Raw genomic sequence first — 16,345 nt, 5'->3', positions numbered from 1 at the left:
CTCTCATCCTTAAAAAGAAGAGGGGTCTTTATGGATTACAACAATTAATCAATTAAGTGATTGACATGGGGATATTATTCCCCTTTGTCTTTACTTTTTAATAATATTTATGTTTACCTTTTTATATAATGTTTTTATTTAGACTTTGTATTAGTTTGATGGCCTATGAAATTATAATTACTGTAAACAGAGGTCACCCTAAAGGATACACAACAAAATGTAATTAGTTTCACATGCATATGTGATCAAAATGAATACCAAGGGACAAATAAATCATTATTTGATCTTAAAAGGCTGGGGTTTTGTTTATAAGTTCCAGATGTTAATTGTGCTGTAGAGCAATTAAAGCCTTATTTAGTGACTGAGATGTACTGCACTCTAATAGTTTGTTTATATTATGTAACTAAATCCCTAATGATTACTGAAAACTGCTCTAAAACAACTTGTACAAGGCTGATGATGAAGTCTTCCTTCAAAGCTTCATTAGTTTACCATAAGCAGAAATACTTTAGGGGGAAAATCAAACCATTAACTAAACACTACATCCCCACTTACATAACCATTTGCTCCCAGCTTAATAATACTAAAATAAACTGCTGTGGCAATGACACCTGGACTACCCTGAGTCTTGCTGTACTATTCACATTGGACAACAGAAGCCCAAATCATTCATGAGAGAAGGACCTCTCCCTGCAAGAAGCAATGCTTTCCACACAGCTGTTCTAGGGGATGTTCTCATAAGGGACAAGCACCACCATGTGTTGGACAGATGTACTACAAAGATATATACAAGCCTTATATATGGCTTTCAGGAAAGAAACCTGGCAAAAAGCCTATGAAGTGCTTTAATTTTGAAGGGCATGTCTCTACCACTTTGGTTCATTACAATTTTGTTCTGTTTCAAGTCCAAACTGCCCATTTTTCACAAAAAATTAGGTTATCATTGAAAGTTTTCAAAAATTTGGATCGCAATTTGTCATTTAGGAGGTGGCGTGGGTCCTGAAGCTAGACCAGTTTAGAAACACTGTTTTAAATGATACAATATCCATGATTTTTACATTTCATAGTACTGAAAGTACCATGAAATTGTGAAGGAAAAAAACAAAGTGCATTCAGAAAGTATTCAGACCCCTTTCACTTTTTTTTCACTTTATGTTGCAGCCTGATGTTACAGTCTAAAAAAATCATATTTTTTTCTCAATAATCTACACTCAATACCCCATCATGACAAAGTAGAAACAAGATTAACAACTTTTTTGTAAATTACTTAAAATTCAAATCAACTATTAGTACATTTCCATAAGTATTTAGACCATTTGCAAAAACACTTGAAATTTAGCTCAGGTTTCTCCCATTTCTCTTGATCTTTGCTGAGTTGTTTCTATACCTTGACTGGAGTCCACCTGTGGTTAATTAAATTGATTGGACATGATTTATAAAGGCTCACACCTCTCTAGAGAAGGACTCACAGCTGAATGCATATCAGAGCAAAAATCAAGCCATGAGGTCAAAGGAACTGCCTGTAGAGCTTGAAGCAGGACTGTTGCAAGGCACGGACCCAGAGAACGCTACAGGTCTGAATACTTTCTGAATGCACTGTATAACTTTTGTATTTCAACCCAAAGATATTTGAGTAGAGAGAGGGAGACAGCACACAGCAATGGGTTATCAAATGAGAGTGGAGCTGTGTCCTGCTAAAACAAAGTGATATGAAGAGAGAAAACGTTATTCCTGGGTGTTTCACAACAGTTACACTCTAAAAAAGTTAAAACACTCCGAAAGCTCTGCAAGGACATGAAGGTAGCTTGGGGATTTTGTTGGGACTGACACAGAAGTTGTGCCTCTTACTGCCAGCTGAACAACTCTCTGCTCTGCCCTCCGTCACAGCCTCTATCCTCGCTGTTGGCTACACCAGTCACCATATACGATATATTAAGTCCCTTTAGAGTTAACATTAGTGTCTGTTACAGTCAGAGGCATCAATGTCTCTTAGTCTTTAAAAGTTTCCCTTTACATCCCAACCTGTGGACTGACAACAGCTACACAGCCCTATACAAACAGATTACCAGAAAATGACCTACAGTGCTTAACAAATTTATTAGACCACCTGTCATATTTGTCTCAGAGACCACCCAGCATCATGAAGTGTTTTAATGCGGACTCTTTCATTTTCAGTGAGCTCTCCACGTTTTACCATTTTGAACAGGAATGAGGAATTTCGAACTGAATTCACCTTTTTAGACCCAAATTTGAGCCGACTCACTTGGCTTCTCTGAGAAGTCAGAAATGGATCAAGCATAACATTCAACCACTAAAACTCATTTTTCTGTTCAGGAATGCAAGTAAATAACTATAATTTGACATATTAATCAAGAAATAATCATGTGCTTTACTATTTTTTCAGTTATTTGGTAAATCAGTAAATTTGAAAATTCATGGATAACAACAATAATTATATTTCAGCATTAAAAATATCATTTCAGTTAAAGAGCTTCTACATATTGGTGTATTAACCATTGCAGAAACATAAAAAATGATTTTGGTAATTACCAATACTGTTAATTCAGGGCAGCTGTGGCCTAAACCTTACTTTGGGTGATGGTGTAATAAATTTGTTAAGCACTTTAAATAGAAAAATGTAAAATCATATACTTATATTGCTTTACTAATGATAATTCAGAGGAAATATTTGATTGCAGGTAGGCCCAACAAATATTTTGGGAGGACAATCATATTTACGTGCCTTTCAATGCTTTTTATTTCTATAAACAGCTTGTAAAATTTTTAAATGTTTTTATGGTTTAATAAAGATTTCTCATGTGCAGGTTAGAAATAGAAAAACTGAACTGTTTTCAGTGTCCAGGAGGTCGTTTATGTTGTTGTGATATCAATAGAATTTGTTTTTAACTAGTATCACATCAAAATTCAAAATTCTGTTACCATGACAACGCTACACTAGAGCATGTCTTATTCCCCGTTCTGAACATTTCTTTCACTTCTGAAGGTGCTCATCTTCATTCCTTTCATTTTTAGCAGGTGGAAACCAGAGGGCATCTACAGACTACATGTAAAACCTGCTTACCTCCGATTTACCCAGGTAACAACCTCATTAGTCTGCCCCCCTGCCCATTCCCAGCCCTCCATTCACCCTGAGGCACTTGCCGTTTGCCACAGGTGGGCATGTAATTGCTCTGTGGCGTGGTCATGTTCAGAGTAGTTAGGAAAGAGCAGCAGTGCTAATGAGGTCGCTTGGTGTGACGCTTCTCCGCTACTGAGAAATGTACGTGTTATTTGTGAGCAGGCAGGTGTCTGGCACCACATACATCTGGTACACTCTCGTAGTACAACACAGCTGCTTGCTGCTGCGTCACAGACGAAGAGAAACAAGGGAAGAAAGTGACAGCCAAAGTTTGAGTGTGCTTGAGTCACATAAGAGTACAGATGTATGCAGAGAGATTCTGATTTATTTTAGTATTTGTTTCAGCAAAAAAGGACATATGTGTTGGTTTCAAAATATATGCAGCATAGTTAGTATGCACTTAATGCACACGAGCAACTGTGTATGCACTCTTTAGTATCTGGACAACAACGCATTATGTTTTTCACTGTGGTATGAATATTTTCTAACACTTTATTGCAAATGGCTATGAACAAGTGTCGTAAAATCTGGGATAAAAGTCGCCCTAGTATAAAAGCTGCAGTACATTTTTATAATCACACAAAGGGGGAAAAAGGTCTAAAGCATCCTCTTGTGTGATGCAAAGCCAACAAAGTGCAGTTTCTATGCAACTTTGCCACTTGTTTAGTACCATCTGTTTTGCAAGTTTGCGCATCTACTATCCATAATATGGTAGTTAAGCTTACAGCCTGCAGTGCTAAAACAGACTCACAGCCCAAGAGTTGCTCTGCCATCTTCCACTCATCACTTTTGTCCTTACAGGGGGGTGTTTTCTGTCAGTGAGCACTTGCATTAATGAAAGCATTTGTCCTAGCACTGTACCCTAGTTGTCGTCCTGTATGCAAGCCTCAGCCAACATTTTAAGATGAAAAAATAGGCATTAAAAGTGCAGCTTATACTCCAGATTTTACATGATCTACACAATGTGACCATCATTATTGTTTCAGCCTACAATATTTCAATTCACATGACGTTTACATGTGTGTGTAGAAAAAAATGAACAGCAACTTCTCATGCCACAGCTATCACTCCACAGCAGGCTGGATTGCAACAACAACTGCTTCACAGTGGCTACAGTAACACTCCAGGTTAGTTTACTGGAAGGAGAAGGCTTCAGCTGAAGTAAAGGCCACCATCACGGTTAAAATCAACAGCAAGAGTGGAGCAGGTGTTCGACAGGTGTATGAGGAAAGAGCATCAGAACTGTATGCTTACAGCATGTCAATAAAGTGACAGGAACTACAGATTCGTCGCGAGGTCTTTCCATGGAGTCATATATTCCTATAAGCTAATTTGTCTCTGAGTACTGTGTTTTGATCTGTGGAGGAGTTTCCAGCAATGATAAAACAAATTTCAAACTATCATGTTCACAATACAGAGCTCTGTGTTGATTCTGCCTTGATATTTACACTGTTATGGTACTAATAATAACTCTGCTATGTTGTTATCTCAGTATTTCATTGAGAACTGGGATTTTAAGCAGTGATTGGCAGCACACCTCAGAAAATAGTGAAACACTGGCAGGTCTGTGTGCAATGTATTTTTTTAACCGTACTTGGCAATTACTCAAGAACCCATCATTTGCTTACATGTGGCATAACTATGCTGTATTTCCTGACCTTGCAGGGACCTAAACCTTATCTTCTTTGTCTAAACTGGTCAACAATTGATTCACGGATGGCCCAAGTATGCAAGATCATCCTTGCAGTAAGATCTCAGTAAGTGTGATATAAACATATTTTGAATACTCACTAGTGGTGCACTGTTTTTCAGTGGCCTCGCCCTGAGTGCTGCTCTTGGCCGTCTCCTCTCCTGCAGTGTGATGCTTTCTGGTTGCCACAGCTGGAGTTGCTGTTGCCTGAGCTGGCATCTCGAGATCTACAGTGACCAAAGAAAATCAATTACTGACAACAGATAACATTCAGTGTGTGCATGAGCAATATTGTATGTGCCAATGAAAATAACAAATGATTTATACATATGCTTCTGGGGTCATGCATATTTTGGTACTTTGACAGACAAGAATGAAAATTTTAATCTGTTAGTGAAAGACTTAATAAACGTATGAAATGGCAAATAAGGTAAAACTACATGTTATTTAGTACTGACATAGCCCCAAAACTATATTTGTCACTTGAAGTAGCTCTAACTTCACACTGACGGCTGGAAAGAGACTGAAATAAGAAACAGAAGTGGAGCATAGAGACATGCAGTGGCCTGAAAATGAGCCATTTCAACTCCTGACATCAAGTCATATTTAAGTTTTTGGCCAAACTCATCAGAGCTCTTTCATCTTGTACCGAGAGAAAAATTCCCCCCGGATGCCCTTTTTTGTTTCTAAAACTGCTGCAATTGAATATCATGCAGAGCAGGGCTAATTGATAGCTTCATAGCAGGACCTTGACTGTAAGATGAAATATTTACACCCCTGTATTCCTCCTTTTAGGCAGATGACTCCTGCTCCTGCAATATTCATTTAGCATCCTGTGCTTTCAGTTTGCCAAAATAGGAAATCAAAAGCAACAGAATGACTTCTGAAAGCTGCTTCCTCTTTGATATGTTTCTCTCTTGATAGGGACCTCTGTGGCTTCAGTCATAAGTCAATGGATTCTTAGGATGCATACTGTAGATAATGATTTAAAAGAGAAAAGGGATCTTCCTCTAAAGTTTCCTCTATAGACTTTGAAGCTTTAAAAAACTGTATGTAGAGAAATTTAACAAAAACAGGTTGAGACTGCAGAGAAGAAAAAAGGGTAATAATGTGTGGCAGTGTCTTATCTCTTTGAAAATCAAAAATGAATGATTTAACATGGGGGAAGCATGGTGCACTGGGATGTTTGTAGATGTAGCAGATTGCTTTTTTTGTTCCCGTAAATTAAAGAAATATGAAATTCACAGAGGGACAAGTCTGCACAAGTATCCAATAAATATGAAAATACTCAGGACTGCTTTTGATTCTGTTGTGAGATGTTGCAAATGTATTCTGAAATTTACAATGACAGTATATTTCTGAATGCACTCTTTTTCAACAGGTGCAGATTCTGGGCTCACTGCACCCATAGGCTACTGTGTTGTCCCATGTGGGAGTGTGAAGCATAAAGACTATTAACACGTCATTGCATTCAGCTCAGTCTTTGTCCTCTTGAATGGAAGGCAATACCTAAACGCTTAATTGTATCACTTTACGATTTAACTATATTGTATATGTGTGTTTCTACGTGCAATAAGCTCATTTGGATTTACACTGAAACCACCGAGCTTTGCTTGAGGCTGTTTGGTGAGTGTACAGATGCAGAGCGCCAGGCAGACAGAAGGTGCTGTCTGGAACACTTGAGCCTCGGGCATCGCTCCTCTCTGTGCAGAATACACTACAGTGAAACCTGACTGCTCCATCAAGTACAACTGGGCAAGCCTACAGATTATTTTCTCCCCACAAGCAGGTTTCTGTTCTCTGAAATAAACTATCAAAGACTTTTTCCAAAAAAAGAAGTAAGGAGAGTGCCGGCTGGAACCAAACAGAAAACATGGACTGGCAAGCCTTTATTTTTAAGTTTCAAATATTCTCTTCCAAAAAGTCTATTTAATAAGAAAAGATGGTGTTCTTAAGCTGAGAGAAATTACCCTGCTGAAGCAATATTATGATGAGAACCCTCATCTTGAAATAAAAAGAGGAGCCAAAACAACATCAGGCATGTTAAATTGAGACTGAAAGCATTACACTTACACACACAAAAACCTTTTATTAATGGATTTTCAAGGTAAAAGTGTTATACCACTGTAAATGTACAGAAGTGTAAAGATGGTAGTTAATGTGTTTAGTTAAATATGTTTAGTTCAACACATTAACTTATTTCAATGACTGAAAATCCTTTTTTAAATTTGCATTATTGAAGTGGTGTACTTACCCCTCTTCTTGCGTGCCTCTTTGATTTCTTCACACATGCGGTCAAACTCTGGGTCCAGCTCAGACGCAAATATAGCATGGGCTGTATCCTTTAAACTGCATGCTTTGTGCCTGATCACCTTATCTGAGAAAGGAGAAGACAGTAAAATATAAAACTTCCATAATAACAAACAATATATTTATTCTTCTATGAAAGAGTGCACATGTATAATAAGGGGCATTTCCTTTAAGGCAATGGTTCTCAAATGGTCAAGCCTCAAGACCAAACATCAACTCATTAATGAGAAATCACAACCCAAATTTCTGATATTTTTCAACCTATCTGATCTGTTAAACTCTTGTGCTGTCTTGGGGTCAAAAATGACCCAGCTCGGTCTTTAGGTTATTAACACTCTGAGCCCTATGCTATTTTTAAAACATCAACCCTGTGGTGCACAGTTAAGCCCCAAACATCCCTTTTCCCTGGGGCTTTTCCTTGGGCTTTACTAAAATGTCTGCTGCAGTAATGTCACTTTAATTTACAAATAAAAAGTTATGGGACTATACAGAAAAAAGAAAGAAGAAACAAAAAGAAAAAACATAAGTCCTGCCCTTTAGTTAGGGAAGGTTTATGTCACCACTGTAACAAAGCTAAATACTGCTAAAGCTGAGCTCATGGTGATTGACAGTGGTCTTTCTTATAATAGGGTATAGTCTTTATAATAATAGTAATGAACACTGGTCTGTTACAATAGGCCACAACAGAGAGTATGGTTCAGACCATCCCTCTTTGTAAAGCATCTTGAGATAACTTCGGTTACTTCAGCGCTACACAAACATAGATTGATATCACCTGTGATACAGTAGAAAAGCACAAGCAGGACATTAATATAATTCTGTTTGTTAATATAGATAATGATCTTTTATCTAATACATTTATTACAGACAAATATAAGAGGAAACTTTACAAAATGCTTACTCTGTGCAAAAAAGAGTATCCTCTTAAACTAGGTTACAGATAAAGTTCTATCAGAGATACAGTGTCAGAGGGTAATACTTGACTGTCTCTTTGGACTATGTAAAAAAAATAGGCCACCAAGCAAAGACAAAGGTTTGCTGCAGAACATGGGAACCCTGTCATATATTGATTTGAATATGTTCGCTATTCTTGCAACACGGTTTGTATCTTAGATCTAGAAGCTGTGCATTAATAGATTCTTGTTTTTAGGGTTTTTTTGTGGTCCCTTGTCTTATAAAAAGATAAGGTATAAAATGTACATAGTGATGGATATTTTCACATGTAAGACGTGAGTCCTGAGCCTCCCGCCTACAGGAATTTGAATGTGTGGGCCAGCTGTTTTTTTTTCCTTTTTATATCTTTTGAAAATTCAATAAACATGTATTTCAGAAAAAAATGCGACCTTTTTTTCTCCTGATAATGAGGTTTTTGCAGCTGGTACAGTGTGCTGTTCAAAGCATGATTTCCGCACCCTATCATGCACGTGAGACAAAGAGCTGACAGCCAGCCCACCCCACTTCACTGTAACTGTGAGAAAAAGGATTGCAGCATTTTCTCACAGTTTGAACTAAAAGGAAGGCTTTGGTGAGAAATTTTAGGGAGTAGTACTCAGACATACATGAAAGTCTTGATATCAGCACTTAACCCCTTAAGGACAAAGGCAGGTGTGCACACCCACGCAAGTTCATACACTCACAATCTGAAATATATATTAAAAGCAAAGTCATTCTCCCCCACACCAACACTTTGTGCTCTTTTGTAACTCTTGTGCTTCTTTTCTCTTGTATGTTGCACAGCATCATTAAATCCTCCTCTCTGCCTTCTCCTGCATCCGTGCAAGGAACATAAAGACTGAGCTTAAGGGGCGAGTCAAAGCATAGACACAGTAAACAGGCAGCTCCTCATTACAGCAAGCAGAGGAAGAACAGTTCAGGCAGAAGGTGGCACAGGGGTCACAATCTACCAGCTGCTTTTGTCTAATTGGAAGATGGTTTGCTAATTGCAATGGGGTAATATGCGTGTGTGAGTGTGTACTCTGACAGTCTGAGAGCCTGTCAGAGGAAGAGGTGTCAAAGGCCAGAGAAATGTCGACAGCACCCTAGAACCCGTAATGGCCCTGCCTAACCTCCCCGTCAAGAACAGAGACGACAACACTGACTTACAACGTTGTTTCTTATGTGTTTCTTTATTGTCAAATGATTGTGATCGCCATATCCTTTGCGCAGAAAAGAATTATGACATTGAGCCTCATTGTACTGCGCTACGATATCAGCCCTCTGAACATAGCGTAATTATTTAGCAAGGTGAGGAGGTAAAAGACAAGGCAGCCAGCATAATTGTTCATAAGGTGTGATAAAGACAGCATGAAGGGCAAGGAGAAATAGAGGACTGATGGATAATGAGGTTTTTTCCCAGCACTTTGTACGCTGCTAGGGTTCCCTTAGCTGCAGTATTGTGCAATGTCTGGACCATATTCCCTGGGCAGAGCAGAGCTAGAGGCTTCGTTAGTCTTCTTTATTAAACGGCTTAATTGCATTTTTCCCCTTTAGTGTATCATTTGTACACCCTGCATTCCCGCAAATGACCCAGGCCCCTCGCCTGCGTACACAGAGATATGATTTATTCATTTGGGCCAGCAGAGAATTGCTTCCCATTAGTGTGGGGCGGCTGAATCCTTGTGCTGGAACTGAAGCAGCTAAACACACAAAGCATGAATTTAAATGGTCATATAAGCTAAATGGTTGAATTCTGCATGCAGCTTTGAATTAACATTATATCATTGTTTATTTTCTGGTAGAAAATGCTTACTCTTTCAGTGGTCCTCTCCATATATCCCCACTTTGCCATATCATTTTGTAGACATACATAAAAATGTGTTTATCTCAAGAGGAGCCAATCCCTTGTCCTGCAAGCAATTTCATTGTAAGCCATTGTAAATAACAGGCCTCTTTGTCTTGTTTTTGAATACATGTGTGCTCTTGTGTTTCCAGCCTTCATTGTAAAGCCCATATTTGAGTTTGGAAAAGGCAAAGAGACAGGGAAGAGGATGAGGAAAAAAATTGTTTCCAATTGCACGACAAGACACAATTAAATTTTCATGTGTATGCAGCGCCTTTCTCAGCTACAGAGCATGAATTACACTGTGGAAATGCTATTTTCAGCAGAGGCTGCATGCAATTTATTTCATTTGAATTTCAAACTTGAAAAAAAAAAAAAACGTCTTGTGGTTCTTTAAATTTACTGCCTGGAAGCTCTCTTGGTAGGTTGTTAAGTGTTAAATCTAATTACCTCTTCACACAATCACAGCCAAATGGAACACAACAATGACTACAGAAACACATGGACACACTTATTAGTGAGGATAAGCCAAAGCTGGTCCAATTACCAAGGGGCTGTCATATCCCTGCCTCCCAAAACACCAGACTTTCATTTGAGTTGTTAATAGATATTCATGTCAGTTTCAGTTGTAGGATTCCGTTTGGGATCATAACAGTTTTTGAATTTAGGTATATGTACTTATTTGTTTTCTGAAGAATAATTAAAATGTAGTACAAGTACATTGTAGGTTTTGAGGTATAATTTTTATTTATTTTACAATGCGTCACAAGGGGCTATGGATGTAAATTAACAGTTATGCTAACCTCAGTATGTTCACGTTTGTCTTTTGTACTTATGCTAAAATAATGTGCTCTGACCCTTTTAAATAAATTAATTACAAAAATACAAAAAAAGGCAAATACTTACATCATTCACTATTCTTACTACCTTTCAATATAGTTTGTGCAATTTACATTTATTTCAATTGTGTTCATTTTTGTTGACTTTTGTGCTTCGGTTTGTTCAGGGGGGTTAAAAAGTGTCAGTCACTCTACAACAGAAGCGCTCTATTTGATTGTAGAGCTCTAAGAGTTTCGCTTGTAAAAGAAGAAAACAGAAAACAAGAAACATTTAAGGATTGGATGATGGATAAAAGTTATGCATGTATCAAGAGGAGGATGATATGGACTGAGTCTCCTTCAGATTGAACTTAAGGTATGCATGTGATAACATAAATAAAATAAAATAAAATGTAGACATTTGATCCTCAGAAGGAGAAAGAGCAGGGACTGATCATGCAAAGATATGAAGCAAATGTTCTCCTGTTGGTAGGCGTCAGGATTTACATTGTTGACATCAGGTCAGAGAGTCAAGCTAGACGACAATGTGAGAAAAATTCTGACATGCTAGTCTTGTCAAGCCGTGGGGCGCATTGGATGCGTCGTTAATTATGTCATACTACAAGACCATTTGTCATTCCTCAAAATCGGGCCTGAGTTTTGAAGATGAGCTGCAACGATGCAGTCGGGCCAAAATCTGGCTGAATCGTGTGGTCTGAGCCGGCCTTTAGTAAGAGGAAGAATAAACGGACTTGTTCAGTATGCCAAGTCTTATAGAGGTTGTGTGAGCCCCCAGCATTCACCACCACCGAAGTTAGCCTGTTGCAGCAGCTATACATTAGTTGTGTTTTTAGTTAAGGTGTAAAGTCCACACTAAACTCTGCTTTGAAACTAATTCAGTTATAACTTAAGTTGTATCATTGTTTGGTTGCACCACAATGACAGTCCTTCATCTCAACTAATAGAGCTTTATGTTCAAACTTACCAAAATATCGTATATTGATGTGATATTTTCACTTAATCTAACTAATGAGTGTAGGGCTGAAACGATTCCTCAAATTATCCGGGTAATTCGATTCAAAAAAATTCCTCAAGGCAAATTATCTGCCTCGAGGCTTCACTTAAATCAGTCCTGTATCCTTATAGGGCCATGCTGTAGCCTGGACATTGCGTGCTGTGTTTCGCACGGACAGCTATTTGTGTGGCACAATGCCCTTGTTTTCGCTGTTACTGTAACGTAACATGCATGATACGAGGCGTGAAAAGAAAGAGATGCAGTGACGTTTACAGGCACTCCTCCTGTGTTTTTATGCATCCTCTGGCTGCGGCTTCATCGCATATACGGCACTACGCCTACACCTGTAAACCTACGCAGATCTCTGAGTTTATGTGCTGCCTGCTTGACTCGCAGTGCTCATTTTGTGTCTGCAGTCTTCAGGGAATTTCCCATTCTCTCTCTCTCTCTTTTCCACATGCACACGTTATACATTGAATTATAAATTATCTAAAATTCAGCGCACTGATGTCTTGATTGCAACGTGTTTTCAAAATGTTTAGCATCCCGAATGATTTGATAAGACTTATATTGATAATGAATTGACAATTAAATTAAATTAAATAGAAACACCTGCCACAGACGTGAAAGAGACTAAGTAGATTAAAGTTCATCATCATACAGTCAGGATTCAACAGGTCACAGAAGCAGCTTTATCCCTTAAAATGTGTTCTCCATGTCAGTGGAGGGTCTTAAAAGGTCATATTATGACCTTCTGATGGTGGATGAACTCAAAAAAAAAATGTGCAAAAATTGAAAGTGAACACCCTTTTGAAAAATAGACCATAGGTTCACCGCTCAGACATCATACTGCTGTGTGAATGGTGGAGCTTTATTCTTACTATAATGTGACTATTACATTCATGCATAAAATAGAGGATTTAAAAATGATTAAGTGCCCCTTTACTTTAATGACAACTTGGAGAATAGAAATAAACTACAATACAAGAAATAGAGTGCTGGCACCAAACAATTCCTGGTAAAGGATCCCTAAAACCCTAAATATGTCATAATCTAATGTCATTATTTAACTTCCTTTCTTTGTAACTTTAAGAAACGTAAACTGTCATCAGAACTTCATTGCACTTTGCAAAATATATTTTCTTTAGAGAAGCTGCTAATACCAATTTTTAATATAGAAATAGTTCATTTAAGGGACCCAGCTTCTTTTCTCATTTGTCTGGTACTACTTCTCTTGAAAAAGCAAAAAATGATTAATTAAAAAAAAGGCAACATTAGAGCACTCGATTAATCGCCAGAAGAATCAACAGAATATTCGACTACAAAAAGAATCGATTACTGCAGCCCTAAATGGGTCTAAGCATCTTTCTAAACTCAGTGTTTGTTAGAGCACTGCCTCTCATGTCTTTTCATCTTTAAACAGGCTAACGGCTAAAATTAACTTATGTTAACTGCTGTTAATCTTCAAACAACGCTCCAAATAATCCCACCTTTCAAAACAATCACCACGACTACCAGATTCTAAAGAGGACTTTTCATCCAGCATGAGGTAGGTGTAATATTTAAGTTAGAACTTAAGCCTATCTTGAAACTATCTCAGCTGGTGCAACACCTTAAATGTTAGTAAAGCCTAAACACTGTCCCAAGACAGAACTTACACTCAAGCTAAGCAAGGTTTGAACTTGCACACTGCTGGTGCAACCCATAGCAGGAGTTAAAATAAACAGAACGACAGATGGCTATCACTGTCTGCCAGCTAATACTAAACAGACAATAAAATAACATTGTCAATCTTTTATTTTAAAGAGCTGCATTCCTATAGTGTCATTAACAGTGAAGGATTTGTGATGATGTAATTTCAATTTGCTTTGGTAAATTCCTGAGAAATACTTACCTATCTGGCTCATACATTTTATTCATATGAAATTATTTGCAATTTAAGGACAAATAAATGTTATGCTTGTTTAAGCTTGACCACTAACAGCTGCATGATCTTGAACACTAACATCCTTTTAAAACTCAAATAATAATGCACCTCTCTTCAGTACACAGCACAAAAGAGATCCTGAGATTAACCCCCTTTGTAATGAATAGGAAATGTGTTGTGAATTAAGATCTAGATTGAAAAATTTATTTTTGAACCAAATTGTGACAACCACCCACAGATTTCTAATTGAATACAACTGTGAGACACTTAAAGATTAACATCCCCACCAATTCCTCTCCTCACCTCCAGGATCCTTGTCAGGGTTGTACTCTAAAGCGTTACTGCAGATGAGGTCGATATCCACCAGAAAGTCCTTGGCTGTCAGGTACTTATGAGTGTCAATCTTGGTCATGACAGTGGACAGGTCCATAGGCTCCCGAATAACCTCCAAATAGTCTGACACCTGTCAGACAAACACAAAGTCAACCTTAATAAAAGCCTAAAGTTGGCTTTGTCAAACGATGATTGAGATGTCCCCTTTACCTCCTCAATGTCAACTGGTTTGCTGAAGATGTTGAAACGTTTGTCAGTGGCCAGGCGCTTGGTCACGTCCCTGAGAAAGAGCCTGAGCTCACGTAGTGTGTTCTCCTCCTGTTCAGCAAGGCGCCGCTGTTCCTCTGTTGACAGGACCCTCGGGCCTGGAGCCTCTGCCTCTGGTAGCACCTCTTTACACCTTTCTGTTTGAATGACAAGAAGGAAAGGAAAGACCAACTTAAGGAAAGTGCAAACAAAGCTTACATATTATAGAGAATATTTGTGTTCTCATCGCAAGAAAGCCTCAGCCACAGGCTATATCACAAAACAAAATGACAAATAAACACCGAATAAAAATGCCAAAAACGAGCCTGAATAGGGTGTTGAAGTGAACATCAAGACATTCTCATCTATTAATTCTTGACCATCTGTTCCAACACCATAGCAGATAGACCTAAAAAGGCTTTCTCTGGGAAAAAATCTTAAAAAATATTGCAGCCAAAGAATAAAATTTAGCAACACTCCTATCCTAAAATACATTTTGATTTATGATATATCCTCATATGATAAAAAAGCAAGCATATATCCGCTCCTCCTATCCCCAAGCATCAGTGCTTGCCTAAGGCAACTGCCGGCATCGTTAGAAAGGATCGACAGCACCCCGGGCCGCTTTGCTCACTTAAGGCAATCCAAACCCTGATTCTAATTATGGCTAATAGTAGCCGGGCCCTCTCATTGCAATTCTTCTCTCTGCTTTTCCACCGTGCTCTCAGCTGGAAGCCAGGCTGCTGTCTTAGCCAGGCAGGGACCCCTGAAGAGCACTGGGCAAGTAAAGCGAGGGACCCCTGCCTTGCATCAATGGGGAAAGTGCAGATGAGCGCTGTGCACCATTTCCATTCAAAAGCTCAGATGGACAGTTCTCTCATATTGAGCCAAAAAAACAGGGGGGAACTGAGGATGGAGGCATGAGAAGTTAAAGGGATGGATATGAGTTTGATCTGCAGGTGAGAAGGGCTCATTCTGGTGTGAGAAAGGGATGGCGATGTTAAGAATAATAAAGGCATCACACCAGGTAAATCATTCAATTATGCGTATAACACCTACACGTTTCTATTCATGATCCTACTTGAAATAAATTGATTCTGAATGACATTAACTTTAATTTTAAAAGACTAATGTAGAAAAAAAACACACATATAAACACAGAAAAGTCTCCGTTTATATCAAAATAAAAAAACATCTGCTTGTGTGGATGCACAAAATATCTGTGGGAGTGGATGAGGTCAGAGCTTGGAGGAAGCAAAGCAAAGCCAACACTGCCCTCTAGGTCTGACAGCAGAAATGAGTTAAACTTTCATTTTTCATGTGCATGCCTTTATGAGTACAGTAAGTACCTGTATTCCTGAGGCGAGGTGGAGCCCTGGCAGCTTGGACCAAGAGCAGGTCAGAGAAGAAATTTCTCCTGTCCTCTTCTCCAGGAGGGCTCAGTGTCACTACTTCCCCGTAGGTTTTCTGGAATATACTTCTTACCTGAAAGAAAATTCAGAGGTGGATTTATTAAAAAACAAAACAAAAAAAAAAACAGTCATCACAATCATGCTGTTCATCCCTTACAAATTCGCTCCTATTTTAATAGACACAGCAACTAAACATTAGAATACCAAAGTCTAAAGGCAATGTCACTAAAGCTGGATTTAAATAATGAACTTTAAAGTCAAGAAATAGTTTCATATGATACACTATGGTGTTTTAGTGTCAGGCAGTAACCCAGTATATTTCTGCCATGAAATGGTTTTTTTGCAACACCATCTATTTAAACACATGCATGGTTGTGGTGCACACATAATGCAAAACAGATGTCACTGACAGCTTAACCTTCCAGCCAGGGTGGCTAATAAATAAAAGTGATTTGTGGAAGGCAACAGCTCAGATCAATCCCCAGTCTTCTGCATGTTTCACTGTGACATTAAAAGAGCAGAGCCCGACAGACTTGCACACTTGCTGAGAAAATGGCGCTACCTCTATACCCTGTGAGCTCTTTTTCTGGTGTTTACAACTAATGTGCAGCATAGAAATCTGGTGAACCTGTATTATCTCCTCTCAAAGTCTGATGTCTGTAATAACAGCAACATT

The 16,345-nt window shown here is 38.5% G+C and overlaps 1 protein-coding gene and 1 long non-coding RNA gene across 2 annotated transcripts in view; one reads left to right on the top strand and one right to left on the bottom strand.

Annotated features, from left to right (window-relative positions):
- atad2b (ATPase family AAA domain containing 2B) overlaps positions 1–16,345 on the bottom strand; it is an 88,855-nt gene that overhangs the window by 43,744 nt on the left and 28,766 nt on the right. The window contains exons 20-24 of the mRNA XM_041805190.1: positions 15,607–15,742; positions 14,222–14,415; positions 13,982–14,141; positions 7,084–7,206; positions 4,931–5,056 (exon numbers count right to left, since the gene is read on the bottom strand). Of these exons, the coding sequence (XP_041661124.1) occupies positions 4,931–5,056; positions 7,084–7,206; positions 13,982–14,141; positions 14,222–14,415; positions 15,607–15,742 (739 nt within the window). The remainder of the gene's footprint in view (positions 1–4,930; positions 5,057–7,083; positions 7,207–13,981; positions 14,142–14,221; positions 14,416–15,606; positions 15,743–16,345) is intronic.
- Positions 1,482–4,703, top strand: LOC121521301. The gene is made up of 3 exons (XR_005992841.1): positions 1,482–1,574; positions 3,034–3,097; positions 4,632–4,703. It is a non-coding gene; the product is annotated as an uncharacterized LOC121521301 (long non-coding RNA).

This window comes from Cheilinus undulatus, linkage group 14 (assembly GCF_018320785.1).
Source record: "Cheilinus undulatus linkage group 14, ASM1832078v1, whole genome shotgun sequence".
Lineage (NCBI taxonomy): Eukaryota > Metazoa > Chordata > Actinopteri > Labriformes > Labridae > Cheilinus > Cheilinus undulatus.
Note: the sequence above shows the minus strand (reverse complement) of the source record. Positions and strands in the feature narration are given on the sequence as shown.